This window comes from Arvicola amphibius, chromosome 4 (assembly GCF_903992535.2).
Source record: "Arvicola amphibius chromosome 4, mArvAmp1.2, whole genome shotgun sequence".
In the NCBI taxonomy this organism is placed as follows: Eukaryota; Metazoa; Chordata; class Mammalia; order Rodentia; family Cricetidae; genus Arvicola; species Arvicola amphibius.
The window spans coordinates 6,332,865-6,352,882 of NC_052050.1; the positions used below are offsets into that span (position 1 = coordinate 6,332,865).

General features: G+C 44.8%; 1 protein-coding gene across 1 annotated transcript; it reads left to right on the plus strand.

The window, feature by feature from the left end:
* Nucleotides 1–10,815: 10,815 nt before the first annotated feature.
* Nucleotides 10,816–19,361, plus strand: Sumo2 (small ubiquitin like modifier 2). Its single transcript, XM_038328384.1, has 4 exons — nt 10,816–10,984; nt 12,385–12,516; nt 15,724–15,795; nt 18,667–19,361. Exons 1-4 carry the CDS (start codon nt 10,964–10,966, stop codon nt 18,727–18,729), a joined length of 288 nt encoding a protein of 95 aa, XP_038184312.1. The 5' UTR covers nt 10,816–10,963; the 3' UTR covers nt 18,730–19,361.
* The last annotated feature ends 657 nt before the right edge of the window (nt 19,362–20,018 follow it).

Consider the following 20,018-nt stretch of genomic DNA (forward strand, 5'->3'; position numbering starts at 1 on the left):
AGATGGCTCAGAGGTTAAGAGCACTGACTGCTCTTCCAGAGGTCCTGAGTTCAATTCCCAGCAACCACATGGTGGCTCACAGCCATCTATAATGAGATCTGGTGCCCTCCTCTGGCATGCAAGCATACACGGAAGGAATGTTGTATACATAATAAATTAATAAATCTTTTTTAAAAAGAAAAAAGAAAAGAAAAGAAAGAGCTGGAATCCACAGTGAGTTCCTATCCACCCAGAATTGCACAGCAAAAACCTGTCACAAAAAAGGATACAGCCTAGGTCTGAAGATATATATGTCTCAGTGGTTAAGAAGGTACTAGGTTAGGCACGGTGGTACATGCCTTTAATCCCAACACTCCAGAAATCAAGGCAGGTGGATCTCTGTGCTAGGATTAAAGGCATACCCAACCAGTTCCAGCTAAATCTTTTGTTTAGTTTTGCTTTGCTATAATAACTTAACTCTTACTTTCCATCTTCATAGACTCAGAAATCAGGAAGTCCTGAGAACCAGAAGTAGTAGCTCTTGTCTGCAATTCTGAGTACTCAGGAGTCTAAGACAAAAGGATTTCAGGGAAGAAGAGGCCAGAATGGGCTACATAGTGAGTTCCAGGCTGTCCCCCTTGCTACATTGAAACCCTGTATCTACACAAGCTAACAAAAATCAACAACAAAAACCAACTTATAAGACTGTTTTGGAAGTTCCAGCTTCATAAACTGTGGCTCAAGGCCTCTTACAGAGTCATATACCTGAAGGTTGGGAATCACAAAATATGTGGCAATTTTTTTTTGGTTTTTTTTTGGTTTTTTTGTTTTTGGTTTTGGTTTTGGTTTTTCGAGACAGGGTTTCTCTGTAGCTTTGGAGCCTGTCCTAGAAGTAGTTCTTGTAGACCAGGCTGGCCTCGAACTCACAAAGATCTACCTGCCTCTGCCTCTCGAGTGCTGAGATTAAAGGCGTGTGCCACCACCACCCGGCTATGTGGCAATAATAAATGATTCCCGAACCTGCAATGAACAAAAAAAATAATTCAAAAGCCAATCAATGGTGGCACACAGCTTTTATCCCAGCACTTGAGAAACAGAAAGAGGAAGATCTCTTAGTTTGAGGTCAGCCTGATCTACAGAACAAGCTCCAGGACAGCCAGGGATACACACAGAAACCTGGTCTGGAAAAAAAACAAAAAAATCAAAAGCAGCCGCATGGTGGTGGTGCATGCCTTTAATCCCAGCACTCCGGAGGCAGAGGCAGGCGGATCTCTGTGAGTTCGAGTTCAAGGCCAGCCTGGTGTACAAGAGCTAGTTCCAGGACAGGCTCCAAAAAGCTACAGAGAAACCCTGTCTCAAAAAACAAAAAAAAAAAAACAAAAAAGAAAACAAATTAAAAGCAGAAACAGTGATGAACGCTTGTACTCAGCTTGCTTTCTCCTTTGTATACAGTCTAATATTCCAGCACAGGGAATAGTGCCTCCCACAGTGGATGGGTCTTCCCATCTTCATTACCCTAATCAAGCTTTTTCCCCAGAGTTAGTCCCAGAGGCTGAGCTGCAAGTTTTCAAGGTATAAATTGAAACAAGGTGTAACTATGTAGCCCTGGCATTAAGCTCTCTCTATAGACCAGAAAGCTGCCTGTCTCACTTCCCAGGTACTGGGATGAATAGCCATTACCATCATGGCCGGCTAATCACAGCCCTATTTTGACATTTTGTAATACAAACTTACAAAACTGTTTCAAGACCGGAGGCTGGGGCAGGGGGTGGCTGGAGAGGTGGCTCAGAGGTTACCAGGCACCCACTGCTCTTCCAGAGGTCTGAGTTCAATTCCCAGCACCCACATGGTGGCTCACACCTTTCATCTCAGCCCTGGGAGAAGCCCCAGGAGACAGAAAGTAGGCAGATCTCTGTGAGTTTAAGGCCAACCTGATCTACATGGTGAGTTCCAGGACAGTCAGGACTACATAGAGAGAAGCCTCAATAAATAAATAAGTAAACAAATAACTAAATAAATGTTTTAATGATAATTAGAATAATCAAACTGTAAACACCGAGGAGATAGCTCATTTGGCAAAATGTTTGCCAATTCCACGCCACTAAAAAACAGCTCACAAAGAAACAGAAAATCTTAGGTGGATGAATTTTATGGACTTATCCTCAAAATTGTCCTTTAGCTTCCACACACACCCATTCACACGTGTATACCCATCCTCCACACACACCCATTCACACGTGTATACCCATCCTTCCAAACATGCATACGTATGTAAATCAGAACATCCACCAGCCCTAGAAAACCCTGAAGTTGCTCTTCATCACGCACTATCAAACAATGAAGATTTAATTCTTTTTTTAAAATATTTATTCATCTATTATGTATACAATGTTCTGCGTGCATGTCTGAAGGCCAGGAGAGGGCACCAGACCTCTTTACAGATGGTTGTGAGCCACCATGTGATTGCCGGGAACTGAACTCAGGACCTTTGGAAGAGCAGGCAATGCTCTTAACCAGTGAGACATCTTTCCAGCCCCGAAGATTTAATTCTTTTTTTTTTTTTTTTTTTTTTTTTTTTTTTTGGTTTTTCGAGACAGAGTTTCTCTGCAGCTTTAGAGCCTGTCCTGGAGCTAGCTCTTGTAGACCAGGCTGGTCTTGAACTCACAGAGATCCGCCTGCCTCTCCCTCCCGAGTGCTGGGATTAAAGGCGTGCGCCACCACCGCCTGGCCCGAAGATTTAATTCTTTATGTTAAAAACAAACAAGCTAGCAGGGCAGTGGTGGTACACACCTTTAATCCCAGCACTCAAGAAGCAGAGGCAGGCAGATCTCTGTAAATTAGAGGACAGCCTGGTCTACAGGAGCTAGTTCCGGGACAGGCACCAAAGCTACAGAGAAACCTTGTCTCAAAATAAAATAATAAAATAAAATAAAAAACAAACAAGCTCATCCATTTAATTAATACACAAAATTGCTCTCCTCCTTTATAAATGTTAAAATTATGTGTAAACCAAAGAATTGTTTTAAAATAAATGTGTGGGGTTTTTTTGAATCAGTGAATGTTGTATTTATACATCCTTTTTACATAAATATGTACCCAATATCTCAAAAAAAATCAAAGGCAAAAAGACAGTAAGCTAGACCAGTTGATACCTCCTTTGCCTTGCAAACGTGAGGACCTGTGTTCAGTCCTCAGCACTCAGATGAAAGCTCTGGGTGTGTAACTGGGCGCGGTGTCACAGGATTTTAGCTCTGGTTCTGGGGAAGCAGAGGGGGACAGGTCTCTATGAGTTAGAGGCCATCCTGCTTTACGGAGTGAATTTTAGGTCAGACCTACACACCTGTCTCAAAAATATGTAAACAAATAATTGAAAAATTTAACATCTGGTGATTTGTGCTTGTTAGCCCAACAGTGGGAGGCAGCGGCAAGTGGAGCCCTGGAGCTCACTGGCCAGCAAGTATGGCCATATGATGAGCTCTGGATCCCAATGAGAGACCATATATTAAATGTGTGTGTGCTGCTGGGGATGAAACTTAGAGCCACAAGCTAGGCTGTAATCTGTCACTAAGCTATACCCCTGCCCCCAGTCCTCTAGTCCCCACTCACTGAATATTAATAAATTTATTGTGCATTGCACTTGTATTCCACGACTATCCACATACATACCAGACAAATATAACTTAGATCAGTGCTTCTGAAATTTGCACACAAGTGCACAAACCGATGAGCCCATTCCTGTAGGGACCAGAGGTCAACCTCAGATGTCATTCCTCAGGAGTCATCCACCATGTTTTGTATTTTTCCCCCAACAGGGTTTTACCTTGTAGCCCTGGCTGTACCTAGAACTCATTCTGTAGACCAGCTGACCTTGAACTCAGAGATGCACCTCTCTCTGCCTCCCAAGTGTTGGGATGAAAGACATGCAACACCATTGCCTGGCTATCATTTATTTTCTTATTTTGTTTTATGTCTTTGTCGCATGTGCCTGCATGTATACCTGTACACCATGAATGTGAAGGTACATGCGGAGACCAGCTCTTACAGATTGGTTGTGAGTGCTGGGAGCTGAATCCTGGTCCTCTGTAAGAGCAGCATGTGCTCTTGAAACCTCAGAGCCATTTCTTTCCAGCTCCCAACTGTTGCATTTTAAGAACCACATGCAGCCGGGCGATGGTGGCGCACGCCTTTAATCCCAGCATTCCAGAGGGGAGGCAGGGTCAGGGCAATCTCCGAGTTTGAGGCTAGTCTGGTCTACAGAACAAGTTCCAGGGCTCCCATGGTTACAGAGAGAAATCTTATCTTGGAAAGAAAGAAAGAAAGAAAGAGAGAGAGAGAGAGAGAGAGAGAGAGAGAGAGAGAGAGAGAGAGAGAGAGAGAGAGAAAGAAAGAAAGAAAGAAAGAAAAGAAACCTACACATGGCTCTGGGGTTCTTGTTTCTTCTCCCTTCATTTAATTTCCTTCCATTGTGTGTGCATCTGTATGTATGTATGTATGTATGGTATGGATGAGTGTATTTATACATGTGTTTCCAGAACCAGGGCCTTCCTATGGCTTCAGAGTCACTACAGAGCCCATATTGGCTTAAGAGTGCAGATCTTCTACCTCAGAATGTCTCCGCAGTGCTGAGATTGCAGGCACACACCATCATACCTGGACCCTATCCCCCTCCTTCCTTCTCTCTCTCTCTCTCTCTCTCTCTCTCTCTCTCTCTCTCTCTCTCTCTCTCTCTCTCTCTCTCTTTCTGTGCGTGTGTGTGTTTCAATTTATTTTAATGTGTATGAGAGTTTGCCTTCATGCTTGGTGCCCAAGGAGAGAGAGAGCATATCTGATCCCTTGGGACAGAAATTATGGATGGTTTTGAGTTACCATGTAGGTGCTGGAAACTGAACCCTGGTCCTCTGCAAGAGCAACAAGTGGGACTGGAAAAATGGCTCAGCTGATAAGACAGAGGCTGCTCTTTCAGAGGACCCAGGTTCAAATCCCAGCAACCCATATGGTCGCTCACAGCCACCTGTAACTGCCATTCCAGGGAGTTCCATGTCCCTTCTGGCCTCCAGCAGCAGTGTATAATGTGATGTTGATGCACACCCATAAAACAAAAATGAAGCCAGGCCCAGCACTTGGGAGGCAGAGGCAGGAGGATCTCAGTGAGTTCGAGGCCAACCTGGTCTACAAAGCGAGTTCCTGGACAGCCAGGGGTAGACAGAGAAACCCTGTCTTGAAAAACAAAGCAAACAAAAATGAATAAAATTACAAATTTGTAATGGATCTTCCTTTGGACTGTCACATCCCAAATAATGACATGGAGATTTTTTATTAATTATGATTGCTTGGCCTTATTTTAGGCTAGTCCCCAACTAGCTCTTAAAACCTAAATTTGCTGGGAGTAGCACATGCCTTTAATCCCAGCACTTGAGAGGCAGAGGCAGGCTGATCTCTGTGAGTCCAAGGCCAGCCTGGTCTACAAGCGCTAGTTCTAGCATAGGCACCAAAGCTACACAGAGAAATCCTGTTTCAAAAAAAAAAACCTTAAATTAACTCATTTATATTAATTTATGTTTTGCCACATGGATCATTGTCTCTCCTGGGTTCCAAATGTCTGACTTCCTCTGTTTCTGGCTGGCAAATCTCCCACCTCAGATTCTTTCCCAGAGTTCCTATACAGCCCAGAAGTTCTGCCTAGCCTCTCTGCCTAGCTATTGGCCGTTCTGCTCTTTATTAAACTAATCAGAAGATGCCTTAGTAGGTGAGGCAAAACCGAGACACATCTTCACACAGTGTACAAAAAGATTGTTCCAACACAGATTTTTTTTTTTTTGGTTTTTCAAGACAGGGTTTCTCTGAAGCTTTTTTTTTTAGAGCCTGTCCTGGAACTAGCTCTTGTAGACCAGGCTGGCCTCGAACTCACAGAGATCCACCTGCCTCTGCCTCCCGAGTGCTGGGATTAAAGGCGTGCGCCACCACCGCCCGGCTTCCAACACAGATTAAAAAAGAGAACAACAGCAAAAACAACAAAAGCAACAAGTACTCTAAACCTCGGAGTCATCGCCTCTCCACCTCTGCCTTTGTGTTTGTGCCTCGGTCTGGTTTAGAGCTTCCTAGGCTGCTCACAGCCTTGCAGTTCCCAACCAAGCCTTAGCTTTCTGAGTGCTGGGTTTATAGCTGTGTATCATCGTGTCCGGCTTTCATTAATCCTTCATGGGATCCGTAAACTATAGTAGCTATTGAGAAATAACTGGTGCTTATGGTATTGGTCTCATGTAACCCATGCTGGTCTCAAGCTTGCTATATGATCAAGGCTGACCTTAAATTTTATTTTCTTGCCTCATATAGTAACTTGTGGTTGCTTGACTCACAGGGCTGCTCATGGTTAGGTCTGTGAAAGGAACTACAAAACATCTAAACGTTTGAAAAAAATTTATTTTCTTCTGGGACAGGGTCTCACTGTGTAGCTCAGGCTGGTCTGGAACTCACAGATCTGCCTGTTCTTGTCTCCCACGTTCTGGCATTCAAGGTATATGACTTGGCCTTATACATTCAGAGAATCAATCCCAGAGTTTAGTGTGTGGTAGACAAATATTCTACCAACTGAGCTACATTCCCCATCTCTCTTTCTTTTTTCTTTTTCCTCAGTGGCCTTCTTCGAGGTGAATGAATTTGCCACCCTATGGAAATCAAGGCCTGGGGTGTGAGTCACAAGACCTGCATTCCTTAAGGTCTGTACCACTTCAGGGTGGTTGACAAGTTGTGCAACCTCTCTGTGAAGATAATTATTACAGAGGCTTCTTGAGGATTAAGAACTCAGCCAGTCTCCTCACTTGGTAATCACTCAGTTAATGGCTGCTAGTCTTTTCCTTGTAAATTTACTGCCCTTCCTTTTTCTTTAATATTTGCTGGATTCCCTGGAGCTGGAGTTACATGTGGCTGTGAGCACCAAGCACTTGAGATAGGGTTTCTCTGTGCAGCCCTGGCTGTCCTGGAACTTGCCTTGTAGACCAGGCTGGCCTTGAACTCACAGAGATCAGCCTGCCTCTGCCTACCGAGTGCTGGGATTACAGGTGTGCATGTCCACCATCTGGCTTTAAATGTATAGCTTCCTGCCTCTGCCTCTTTTAACAAACCAAATCCCACCAGCATGAGCATGTGCCACCACAACCAGCTCACCTAGCACTCTTTTTTTGTTTTTTTTTTTTGTTGTTGTTGTTTGTTTTTTGTTTTTGTTTTTTGTTTTTTGTTTTTTGTTTTTCGAGACAGGGTTTCTCTGTGGCTTTGGAGCCTGTCCTGGAACTAGCTCTTGTAGACCAGGCTGGTCTCAAACTCACAGAGATCCGCCCGCCTCTGCCTCCCTAGTGCTGGGTGTTTTTGTTTTTTGAGACTGGGTTTCTCTGTAGCTTTGGAGCTTGTCCTGGAACTATCTCTTATAGACCAGGCTGGGACTCACAGAGATCTGCCCGCCTCTGCCTCCCGAGTGCTGGGATTAAAGGCATGCACCACCACACCACCACCCGGCTTCCTGGTTCCTTCTTCTTTTTTTATTTTTTTGGTTTTTCGAGACAGGGTTTCTCTGTAGCTTTGGAGCCTGTCCTGGAACTAGCTCTTGTAGACCAGGCTTGTCTCGAACTCACAGAGATCCGCCTGCCTCTGCCTCCCGAGTGCTGGGATTAAAGGCGTGCTCCACCGCCGCCCGGCTTCCTGGTTCCTTCTTAAGACTCTTTTCATTTCTTTTTCTTTTCTGAGATAGGTTGCCCCTGAGTTGCCTAGACTGACCTTAAACTCATATATAGCCCAGGCAGACCTCAGCCATGTGATCCTATGGCTTCTTTCCAAGGAGCTGGGATTACAAGATTTCTCTGTATGCCCATGCCTATACTTTGTGTGTGTGTGTGTGTGTGTGTGTGTGTGTGTGTTAAATATTTACTTATGTGTTTTGCCTTCATGAATATTGTGTACCATGTGTGTACAGTGCCCTCAGAGGCCAGAAGAGTTTGCTGGGGTGCCCTTAACTTGTGAGCAATCTCTCTAGCCACTCTGTATGTGATTTCAGTAGTTCCCTAAATCCGTTTTTGCAGAATTCTTGTGTGCCTTTGGAACCCATGCCACTCACACTTCTTTTTTTTTTTTTTTTTTTTTTTTTTTTTGGTTTTTTGAGACAGGGTTTCCCTGTAGTTTCTAGAGCCTGTCCTGGAACTAGCTCTTGTAGACCAGGCTGGCCTCAAACTCAGAGATCCACCTGCCTCTGCCTCCCGAGTGCTGGGATTAAAGGCGTGCGCCACCACCGCCCGGCTTCACTCACACATTTTAATAAGCATTTTATATAAACTCCTTCTTTGCCCGAAGGTAATTCTGTAATTTAGCATAACTTTGGTGGGCGTGGGTATTTTATAAAGAGAGTCCTGTCTCCCGGATGTTAGTACTTAAAAGATCTTTGTGCTACTGAAAGGCCCACATGTTAATGAGGTGAGTTTGACAATATATTTGTCTCTGCATTTCCACAAGATGGAGAGACATGTTGTGGTAACAAAAAGCCTGAAATTCGATAGAGCCTCACGGACTGGGGAAACACCATTTTCTCTGTCCCTAGTACCTGTCAGGTATAGCCTTTCTCTCCCAGCAAACTGTGATAGTGCAAAGCATTTAACCCTTTCAAGACTCAGCAGCAAGTATTTGCTCCCTCTGCTTGAATGTTTCAGGAAAAGATGCCAGGTGGTGGTGGAGGACATCTTTAATCCCAGCACTTGGGAAGCAGAGGCAGGCAGATCTCTGAGTTGGAGGCCAGCCTGGTCTACAGCGCAAGTTGCAGGATAGCCATGGCTGTTACATAGAGAATCTGTGTCGTGAAAAATGAAAAAGAAAAGAGAAATAGCCCACTTGGTGCCTGGTACACGGCAAGTACCAGACACTTAAGCGCTGCTGATCTTGCTCTTTCGTTTCTTCTGCACTCGTTACTGTAAGCTGTAAGACTCAGAGATTTTTTTTTCCTGTTTTTTCATTCGAGACATGGTTTCTCTCGCTTTTTTTTTTTTTTTTTTTTTTTTGGTTTTTCGAGACAGGGTTTCTCTGTAGCTTTGGAGCCTGTCCTGGAACTAGCTCTTGTAGACCAGGCTGGTCTCGAACTCACAGAGATCCACCTGCCTCTGCCTCCCGAGTGCTGGGATTAAAGGCGTGCACCACCACCGCCCGGCTGTTTCTCTCGCTTTGAAGCCTGTCCTGGAACTCACTCTGTAAACCAGGCTGGCCTTGAGCTCACAGAGATCTGCCTACCTCTGCCTCCTGAGTGCTGGAATTAAAGGCCTGTACCTCCGTCGCCTGGCTAGACTCAGAGATTTCATCTTTTGCATGCCTTTGTCAAGTGTCACTGGGTCTTGTGTATGGTTGTATGGTGAACACTTCTATTCACCCCTTTGCTCAGTGAGACTGTGACTGTCCACAATGGATGAAAAACGGAAGGAGAATCTGCCGTGCGAACGTGAAGAGCAGAGTTTAGATCCTAGCGCAAGGGCAACAAACTGGAGACCCAGCCGGGCAGTGGTGGCACAGGTCTTTAATCCCAGCACTTGAGAGGCAGAAGTTGGAAGATCTTTGTGAATTTGAGGCCATCCTGGTCTACAGGAGTGAGTTCCAAGACAGCCAAAGGCTATAGAGAAACCCCCATCTCTAGAAAAAAAGCAAAAACAAAACTAAAGCCAAGTACTGTTAATGGAAGGGGTTAATACATCCCAGTAGAGGAAATAGAGTAATAATTGAAAAAAGCTCGTAATAAAACTCCAAGAAACAATTAAGAGAATGTTTGATAAAGATTCCGCGGTGTGGCAAAGGACAGGCCAACAAAGTCGCGGGGAGTTCAATAAGAGTGCGGATTCTTCAAGGTGACCTTGTAGAGGGTTTTAGTGGCGCTGTGGGGGGGACAGCAACAGATTGCAGAGCGTTAAGGAGAGAGTGGGAGTTGAGGGGTGGAGACAACTGGCATGGGCATTTTTTCAAGCTGTTTGGCTGAGGAGCATTTTGGTGGTGGTAATGCAATAGCTGAGATTTTATTTTTTTAGTGGTCCTGCAGAAGTAGAAGAAAATACAGGAATACAGGAAATAATAAAACCAATGAGAGGCGCAGGATGTGATCCACAGCGCAGACGTCAGATTTTCTTCTAGCGGGAGGATGCCACTTCTATTTTGTAGGGCTCAATGGAGGAAACCATTGACCTGCAAACTTTATGTGTTGGGTCGTTTTCAGTGTGTGCCTGTGCCCTCTTGAAATTGGGAGACAGGCCACAAGCAAGGAGTTTCTTGAGTGGATACAAGGACAATTTCCCTTAGCTAACGTAGGGTTTCCAACAAGGTGGGAGAGCTGGTTGTATTTGGGGCCGCCGGGTGGGAAGCTGGTTGCAGGTGAAGGACGAAGGGGCTGGGAAGTTTGGTGTGCGGAAGGTTGCATTTGTCCCTGCTAGACAAGAGTTTTTCCCAGAACCTGACATCGTGGCTGGTCTGATTTAGGTTTCCCCTTCCACGTGGCGCTGGCCTGGCTTCCTCGGCCTAGGCTCACGTCTAAGGCCAAGAGCCTGCCTGTCCTCGCCTAGGACCAGCTGGAAGCCATTTTGATTATGCTCCACCACCGAAGGAGGACAATACGGCCCCGCCCAGAGCCAGGCGCGCCCCCGCGGCGGGGCCGGTGCGCGTGTCCGCGCCTCTTCCCGCCGGCCTGGCGGGCGCCGGGCCCAGGCGGCGGCGGCGCGGGCCGTGGGGGGGCGGCCGGAGTGGTTATGTAAGCGTTGCGCGCTCCCGCGACGCGTCCACCAATAAGAAACCCCGGGCGCTCGTGCTCGCGCACGCAGCGCGGGGGGAGGGAGCGCACGGCGTGCGCGCGCCCTCCGCCTCGTCCGCCGCTGCCGCCTCCTTCTTCTGCCGCTCCTGGTGCTGCCTGTGTGCTCCTTCAGTGCGGACCTGGTGCCTCTTTTGTGAAGCGGCAGCTGAGGAGACTCGGGCGTTCGCCATGGCCGACGAGAAACCCAAGGTGAGCTTGGCGCCGCCGTCTCCGCCTCGCCGTGCGGGCCGGTGGGTGGCGCGGCCCGGGGTCCGGCCGAAGCCCGCCGCGGGCTTCCCACTCCTGCCCTGGGCCCCCCACGGGGCCAGCCGCGGCTCAGGCCCGGCGCTCCGCGCCATTTTCCTCCCTCGCTCTCTTCCTCCCGCCCGCGCCCGAGGAGGCCCCGCCGCCCTCCCCCGCCCCCAGGGCCTCGGAGCGCGCGCGGCGCGAGGCGGGCGGCGCATCGCGGGAGCCCGCGGGCCCAGCGGCCCCGCGCTGGCTCCTGGGCGGCGGGCGGCGTGAGTGGGGAGCGTTGGGCTCGCAGGGCCCGGCCCGGGGCGGCGACGGCGGCGGGCCGGGGTTTCCCTCTCGGGCGGGCGGGCACCGCGCGCGAATCAATGGGCTGTGCACGGGCAGCCCCGAATGGGGGATTCCGGGGTAGGACCCACTCGGGGTCCGCGGGGGAGGGGCAGCGTCGCTTGGCCCGGCGGCCCGAAGCCCAGATCCCGGCCGGGACCATGTGGCTTCTGGTAGTTGGAGGTTGAGGTGCGAGCAGGGACGTGATGGGCTCAAGTTGAAAACGCGCCTTCTCAGGCTCGTGTGGACTTGGCTTCGGACGAGGGGACGCGCAGCCGTCACCGGGGCACCCTCTCGCCTCTACTTTGTTGGGGGCTCAGGCCGAAGGGATCCTCGGACGTTTACGTTTGGTTTTGCTGAAGTTCGGTTTGGGGCGCGGGCTATGGGAAAACCGTGTCTTCGGTCCATGACAATGAAGGGAAGGGGGAAAATCAGCCCTAAGCTAAAAAATGAAGCAGCGAATAGTAGAGTCGAACGCTCATCCGCCAGTGCCAAAGGGAGAATCGAAACATCCCTCGGTTGAGGGTTTTTTTTTTTTCTTTTTATGATCATTTGATATGGACATTGAGCCGAGTTTGCCAACTTTAACAGGAGGCAGCAGTGCGTTTTGAAATGCAAGGTATGGTTTACACGCGCACAAACACACACGCCCTCACACCCTGGCACTTCAGTAGTTTTCCTTAAAATGCTTTGAAAGGAGGAGACAAGCGGGGTTAGGGGCAGTACAGATTTTGGCGACGGCAGGGATTCTGTCGTTTGAGAGATTCAGCCTGGAGAGCATGACACTGAAGGAGACTTGTCGAAATTGTATTGTTGCCGGCGCTACTATCAGTGTTTCTGTAACAGCCTTGTAACACTTGCTGCGGCTGTCTCGTCTTTCACCGCGGCGGCTGGGAACAGCTGTATGCTGTTGGGGCTAGAATGAGGAAACCTGTTGATTCTCAAGCGTTCGGACCTCTGCTGCTGCTGCCGCTGCTCCGAAGGTGTTTGTGCTTCACATTTTCCAAATTACACCCTTATTTTTCTTTCAACAGGAAGGAGTCAAGACCGAGAACAACGACCATATTAATTTGAAGGTGGCGGGGCAGGATGGCTCTGTGGTGCAGTTTAAAATTAAGAGGCATACACCACTTAGTAAACTAATGAAAGCTTATTGTGAACGACAGGTGAGGAATTGATATGCACACTTCCACTTAATCATCCATTTACACCCCAAATTAGCTACAGAAAATAGACAGGCTCGCCTTGACTATTTTTGGTAAAGTGAATGTGATTGTATTGTACACTTTGCAGGTAAGTAGGTTTAGTGTGATTCTAGAGGGAGATTCATAAGACTCGTTTACAAGTTGCAAAGGACTATACTTTATACAAGTATAGCGAGTACTATACTTGTACTTACATTAGGGGAAAAATGGATTTTTTTTTTTCCATTTAGCCATTTCCCTCTGTCAAAACACCTAAGAAATCTGGAGGGTTTGGTGGTGGTGCACACCTTTAATCCCAGCACTCAGGAGGCTCTCTGAGTTCAAGGCCAACCTGGCCTACAGAGCTAGTTCCAGGACAGGCTCCAAAGCTATGAGAGAAACTCTGTCTTAAAAAAAGAGTTTTAACCAGTTTTAAGATTTTTTTTTTTTTTTTTGCAACAATAATCATAGAGACCATGGCGTGTATGTGCTCTTGCGTGCATGCATGTGTTGGGGATTGAAAGCAGATTCATGCATGCTAAGCGTACAATACATTATTCCTTTAAGCCTGAACACTGTGTGTGTGTACTTTTATTTTTACTTTGCATGCATTGGTGTTTCACCTGCATGTATTTCTGTATGAGGGTGTTGGATCCCCTGCAACTGGAGGTACAGTTTTGATCTGCCTGTGGGTGCTGGAAATTGAACCTTGGTCCTTTGGAAGAATAGCAAATGCTCTTAACTGCTGTACCATCTCTCCAGCCCAGAGCACTTTTATATTATAGAGATATTTGCATATTGAAAAGATAGTTTTATATGTATGTCAAAAGGAAATGGAAAGTTCTCTTTGTGATTTGGATGTTGGGATTTTGTTCATTTGGTTTGTTCTAAAAGGGTCTTCCTGTGGAGCATTGGCTGACTAGAACATTGTAAACTAGACTGGCCTCAAACTCAACAGTTTTCTGCCTTTTCCTCATTTCTGGAATAGGAAGCCAGGCTCATTCTCTTTTTGTTTTATTTATTTATTTGTTTATTTATTTATTTATTTGAGGCAGGTTTCTCTTTGTAGATCTTGCTGTCCTGGAGATATCTCCGTAGGCCAGGCTGGCCTTGAACTCAGATCTGCCTGTCTCTTCCTACCAAAGGAGCACATGACCCCTGCCCAGTTTCTCTGTAGCTTTGGAGCCTGTCCTGAAACTTGCCTTGTAGGCTAGGCTGTCCTCAAGCTCAACAGAAATCTGACTGCTTCTCTCTCCTGAGTGCTGGAATTAAAGGCGTGGGCCAACCTATCAAGAATCTTACTCATACGGTGATTAAGAAACAGTCTGTACAAATGGCTCAGTAGTTTAGACCACTGGTTGTTCTTCTAGAGGATCCGGGTTCAATTTTCATCGCTCAACTTGGCAGCTTACAACTGTCCTTAACTTCCAGGGTACCCAACATAATACTCTAACACAGACATGCATGCAGGCAAAACACCAGTGTACATTAAAAAAAAACACCAAAAAAAAAAAAACTTGGCTGAGCACTGGTGGTGGGGTACACCTTTAATCTCAGCACTCAGGAGGCAGAGACAGTCAGGTCTCTGTGAATTCTAGGCCAGCCTGGTCTACAGAGAGTTCTAGGACAGCCAGGGCTGTTACTCAGAGAAACCCTGTCTTGAAAAACTTGGGGGCGGAATAAAAGAAATTAAATTCTCTTAGTGCTTGTTAGGTATGTAAAAATGAAATGTCTTTACGTTTAGAATAACTTGAATTTAAAACTTTAAAGTGATAAGATTCCTACTCCCCCCCTTTTTTTATTTTAAACCAAAAATATCTTTATAACCATGATTGCCTTAAAGAATGGGTGTATATCTTCAAAGTATTGCCCTTTAATGGAAACGTCATTAAACATTAAAGGTTTAAAAGTCTAGAAGTTATTATAAGTCAAGGAAATTCACTCATTTCTGGCCTTTCTCCAGGAATTAGCATTGTTTATTTTCATTTAGTAAAGTCTGATCTAATTTTTTTTTAATCCTTGATGTCTTCCAACACCATACTGATAAAATCATCAAATCCCAGAAATACACATTTTTTTTTTATCATTCTTCATCACAATATGAGTTCTTAATCCTATATACTTGTTCACAAACTCCAGTGACAGGCTGGGGTGGGTTTGAGTTAGCCACCATGGTGGATGTCTCATATGGTATAATCTGATAGCATTATGTGTGTTTCTTAAGATTTAGGAATGACGTGGCTGGAGAGATGGCTCAGTGGTTAATACTGGCTGCTCTTCTATAGAACCTGGATAGATTCTTAGCACTATATAATAGCTCACAACTGTCTTAACTCCAGGAGCAGGGGATTGTCACCGTCACAGAGACATGCAGGCAGAATACCAACGAACTCTTAGAAGTAGCCCTGGGGTTTATTGGTAGGGTTGCCTGGTGTGCACAAAGCATTTTAGGTTTGGGTTTGATCTTGAGCATTGAGCAAATTTGGCACAACACTAGAGAGGTAGAAACAGAATTGGAGAGTTAAATGTCATTCTCTGCTATAAAGTGGGTATGAAGGCTGCCTAAAACCTTGCCATCAAAACACGAGGTAAGTGCATGCTATCAACTAAAGCCTCAAGTTCAAAATTATTGCCAAGAAATGCACATCCTGGGCCAATTTAGTCTACACAGTAATTTCTAGGCCAACCAGGGCTGTATAATGAAAAAAGATTGGGAGTGGGGCCTGATGGTATACATATCAGTCTGTATGGTTTTATAGACCCAACAACAAAATTTTCTCAAGGGGAGGAGGGAACTACCCATGTGCTGGGACAGTCAGGACAGTTTGATGGAGGTGTACCTCAAAATTTAATGGTTACATATATTCGTAGTTTTGTTGAAATGGAGTTTTAAGCCAGGCCGTGGTGGTGCACGCCTTTAATCCCAGCACTTGGTAGGCAGAGGCAGGTGGATCTCGCGAGTTTGAGGCCAGCCTGGTCTACAAGGGCTACTTCCAGGACAGGCTCCAAAGCAACACAGAAACGCTGTCTCAAAAAAAAAAAAAAATCAAAGAGAAAGAAAAGAAAGAAATGGAGTTTTAATCCATCTTGGTTTACATAGTGAGTTCCAGGACAACCAGAGCTACATAGTGAGACCCTGTATCAAAGTTTTTAATGATTGTATACTGTTTGCTTTTAATCTCTTGTTAGGGTTTGTCAATGAGGCAGATCAGATTCCGGTTTGATGGGCAGCCAATCAATGAAACAGACACACCTGCACAGGTAAAAAAAAAATTTCTGAACTATTAAAAAAATTGTTTTATGGGTATGGTTGCATATGTTTATGTGTGTGTGTGTGTGTACGGATGTACCTACCTACAGAAGTCAATGAGGACATCATGTGTCCTGCCCTATTGCTCTAAGTTTTATTCCTTTAAGACGGGGTATTCCTAGAACTTGGAGGTTGTTGGAATCTGTTTCTCTATTCCTCCAGTCTCTGCCACCCATGGTGCTGGGGATCCAAATGCTCAGCTTTTTTATATAGGTACAGGGAACCAAACTTGGGTCCTGTACACTCTTAAGGAAACACTCTTAGCCACTATTCTATCTAGCCTTGTGTTCTTTTTTTTTGTTTTTGTTTTCTCCCTCGCTTGTTATCTTTCTTTTTGTTTATTTTGTTTTTTGAGTCAGGGTTTCTCTGTGTAATCTTAGCTGTTCTAGAACTTGCTCTGTGGACCAGGCTGGCCTTGAACTCACAGAGATCGCTTTGCCTCTGCCTCTCGAGTGCTGGGATTAGAGACAGCACCACTAAAAGTGAATTTTTTTTGCTCTGTTCTTGTTGGGGATATTTTTGGCTTTTATCTATTCTCGGCTCAGTTTGCCTGCTCTCTTGTTCTTGTTCTCTGAACTTGCCTGTGTATATGTAGGTGACTCCTTACAAACCTGACTGGGTGAGGTGATGCTCTTAGATCTCCCTTAACTCTCTGACCTAGCACTACAAGTCTTGTTTGCTTTTTTCTGTATCTGTAATAGATGTTTTTCTTTACCTGAAACATTGTATCCATTTCCTCTAAAACTTTCTTAAATTTAAGACTTTAAATCACTGATTTTTTTTTTTTTTTTTTTTTGCTTGCTTGTTTTTGTTTATGTGATGGGTTTTCCTGTGTGTTTCTGCCTCTTCTGAAACTTGGTCTGTACTATATATAGATGGGGCTGGCCTAGAATCGATATCTTCCTGCCTTTGCCTCTCTAGTACTAGGACTAAAGGCATGCACCACCACTGGTTGGTTTAAATCACCTAATTCTTGTGAGTAGAAATTTAAATTGGATCCTTTGGGCTTTTCATTTTTAATTTTTGTTTGTTTTTGGGTTTGTAGTGACATGTCTTTGCCTCCTGTAATTTACAGGCACATACAACCAAAGTTGGTGGTTTTTAGACATGCTGTTTACTAACTTGGCCTTGAAGAACATTGAGAAGGCCTTCTGGAGTTAACAAAGTGTGAGCCACTTACCTGATTTGAGTTTCAGCTTTAATTCTCAAATAAAAATTGTAGGGGAGCGGGTTATGGTGGCATCCACCTTAATTTAATCCCAGCACTCAAGAGGTAGAGTAGGTGTATCTGAGTTGGAGGCCAGTCTGGTCTACAATAGTGATTTCTGGGATAGCCAGTGCTACACAATGAGAACATTTTAACCTACCCCATCTAATCTCCCACCAAAAAAAAGGAAAGGAGTGAGCACTTACTGCTTTTACACAGTAGACCTGGCATTGCTTTGCAGGACCCACAGGCTACCTTGTATAACTCTAGTATGTGAATTTGTTGTACTTACATACATGCAGACAAAATATTCATACTGAACGGGATGGTGGTAGTACACTACACCTTTAATCCCAGCAGAAGAACCCGTCTCAAAAAAAAAAAAAGCAAAAATTCATACTGAACTGGGCGTGGTGGTGTATGCCTATCCTAGCAGTTGGAAAGCAGAGGCACACAAATCTCTGATGATAATTTGGTGTACAGAGGGAATTCCAGGATACGTAGAGCTACACAGAAGCTGTTTTGATTGTTCCTGTTTTTTATATTAAAATCAGTGGAGAGGGTTAAATAGTCAGGAACATAAACATCAAGGTGTGATTTTACTGGTGAACTTCAAGACTTGCCTTGTCTGAGTTCTAGTTAGGGAAAAGTGCTAAAGAAATCTCACTAATGGCAGTCTTCAGTTATATTTTGTAACCACAAGGAGGTGCTAATGTTTACTTTGTAAATGGTATGTATGTTTTGATGCATTTAAATTTCACCATCAAAGGATACTTTAATGTGAAAATTGATATGTGTTCAATTAAAATTGTTACCCTGGAACATTGTAAAAATTCTTAAGTTGAATATGAAATTCATTTTAGAATTGTTTTCTACCATTGTCTTTATTATGTATATAGTGTTCTGCTGATTCATTTTTTACAGTGATGCCTTATGTGTTAAGACCTTACTACCATTGTGGTTGTTTTATATATAATGTGGTTAGTGAACCTTAAAATGCCAAGTTTTGAAGTTAGATTTATTAAGCAAGTAAAGCTCTGGTCCGTTGTGGCGTGTGCCTTTAATCTCAGCACTCGGGAGGCAGAGACAGACAGGTCTCTGAGTTTGAGGCCAGCCTCATCTACAGAGTGAGTTCAGGACAGTAAGCTGTTACACAGAGAAACGTAAAAAGTTTATATTGATGTTTAATTTATAAGTTGGGGTTTTTGTTTTTTGGGGTTTTTTTTTTTTTTTTTTTTTTTTTTAAAGAATGAGTGTCGCATGTTGTAGTCTAGGCTGGTGTCAGAATATAGAGCATGGTCTCAATCTCTGGGGTGCTGAGATTACGGGTGTATGGTGTTTGATGATTAGGTTAATCAAAACTTTGAATCCCAACACTTGTCAGACTGAGGTAGGATTGCTAAGTGTTTGAGACCAGCCTGTGACTGGTCCCACATTCATTGCCCTTCCTTGAGCTTCGTAATGCTAGGGTTTTAGACAGGTGTGTGTCACCATGCCCAGTTTTTATGAAGCCTGCAGTGCAATGGGATGTGTACTTTTCTGTAAGTTTAATACGAAAACTAGAGTTTTAAATTCTTCCTCAGTGATCTTAAATTTGTTTTCTTTTCTATGCTAGTTGGAAATGGAGGATGAAGATACGATTGATGTGTTCCAGCAGCAGACAGGAGGTGTCTACTAAAAAGGGAACCTGCTACTTTACTCCAGAATTTTGTTATAGACCAAGAATACATTCGCAATTAGAAAGCCGCAATTTGGTTCCACCACATCCTGACTACTACAGTATAGTTTTCTCTATTCTTTCATTTCCCTGTCCCCATTTCTTTATTGTACATAAAGTAACTGGTGTATGTGCACAAGCATATTGCGCTTTTTTTTTCCTTTTTTAAACTAAATGGCCAATGTTCTGTTTTGATTGACAGCAGATGGAGGTGGTCCGGGGGAAAGTGGTTCTGTGAAAATACCCCTGCTCCATTAGAGGCATGCTCATTCAGCATACCCCCTGCTCCATTAGAGGCATGCTCATTCAGCTCTTATCTTTATATTCCAGTAAGTTATTTTGCTCTCAGTGTTTTAACAAAAGAACCCAACCACAAAATCCTTGCATACCTTGTTCGATTGGAGAATTTTAATGTTTTTCATTTATCATTGTAAAACCAAGGACAATTTTATAACTTTTTTGTACGTAGCTGTTACATGTAGGGCAATCTGTCTTTAAGTAGGGATAAATTACTCTTGAACAAAATGATCCTAGATAGTTTTCCCTTCAAGTCAAGCGTCTTGTTGTTTAAATAAACTTCTTGTTTAAAATGAGCTGTTCTCTTTATTTTGAGGAGTATTAAATAAAAAAAGAGACACCTTTAATCCCAGCACTGGAGAGGTCTACATAACAAGTCCTGTAATGGCCACAGCTACATAGAGAGATCCTGTCTCAAAAAAATGACAAAACCAAACAGAAACTTCAGGCAAAGTCATATGTGGTGTCACATGCTGTTAGACCCCAGCACTTGAAGCAGGCAGGGGCAGGCAGATAACTCAGAAGCAAACTGGTCTATGTGTTGTGTTTCAGGCTAACAAGGGAAAGGAGAGGGATTAGCAGTTCAGAGCATTTTAGAGGACCCTAGTTTGGTTTCCAGCCTCCATCTGGTGGTTCACAGATAATTGTAGTTAAGACAGTTCTGTGACCCTCCTCTGGCCTCTGAAGACCTAACAAGCATCTTGAATTTTTAACAAATGTACATTTAGCCAGGCTGTAGTGGCGCACGCTTTTAATCCCAGCACTTGGGAGGCAGAGGCAGGCAGATCTCTATGGGTTTGAGGCCAGCCTGGTCTACAGAGCGAGTTCCAGGACAGTCTCCAAAGCTACACAGAGAAACCCTGTCCCCAAAAAGCAAAAAGTACATTTCTGTGTGTGCATTAGTGTGTCTGTGCCACAGGGTACCTGGGAAGTCAGATCCCCCTACCCGAGTG

Excerpts from the sequence above, each read along its gene's own strand:
- Sumo2 (XM_038328384.1), top strand. The coding sequence starts at position 10,964 with ATGGCCGACGAGAAACCCAAG. Across the intron at positions 10,985-12,384 it reads TGGCCGACGAGAAACCCAAG|GAAGGAGTCAAGACCGAGAA; the intron begins GTGAGCTTGGCG and ends TTCTTTCAACAG. Across the intron at positions 12,517-15,723 it reads AAGCTTATTGTGAACGACAG|GGTTTGTCAATGAGGCAGAT; the intron begins GTGAGGAATTGA and ends ATCTCTTGTTAG.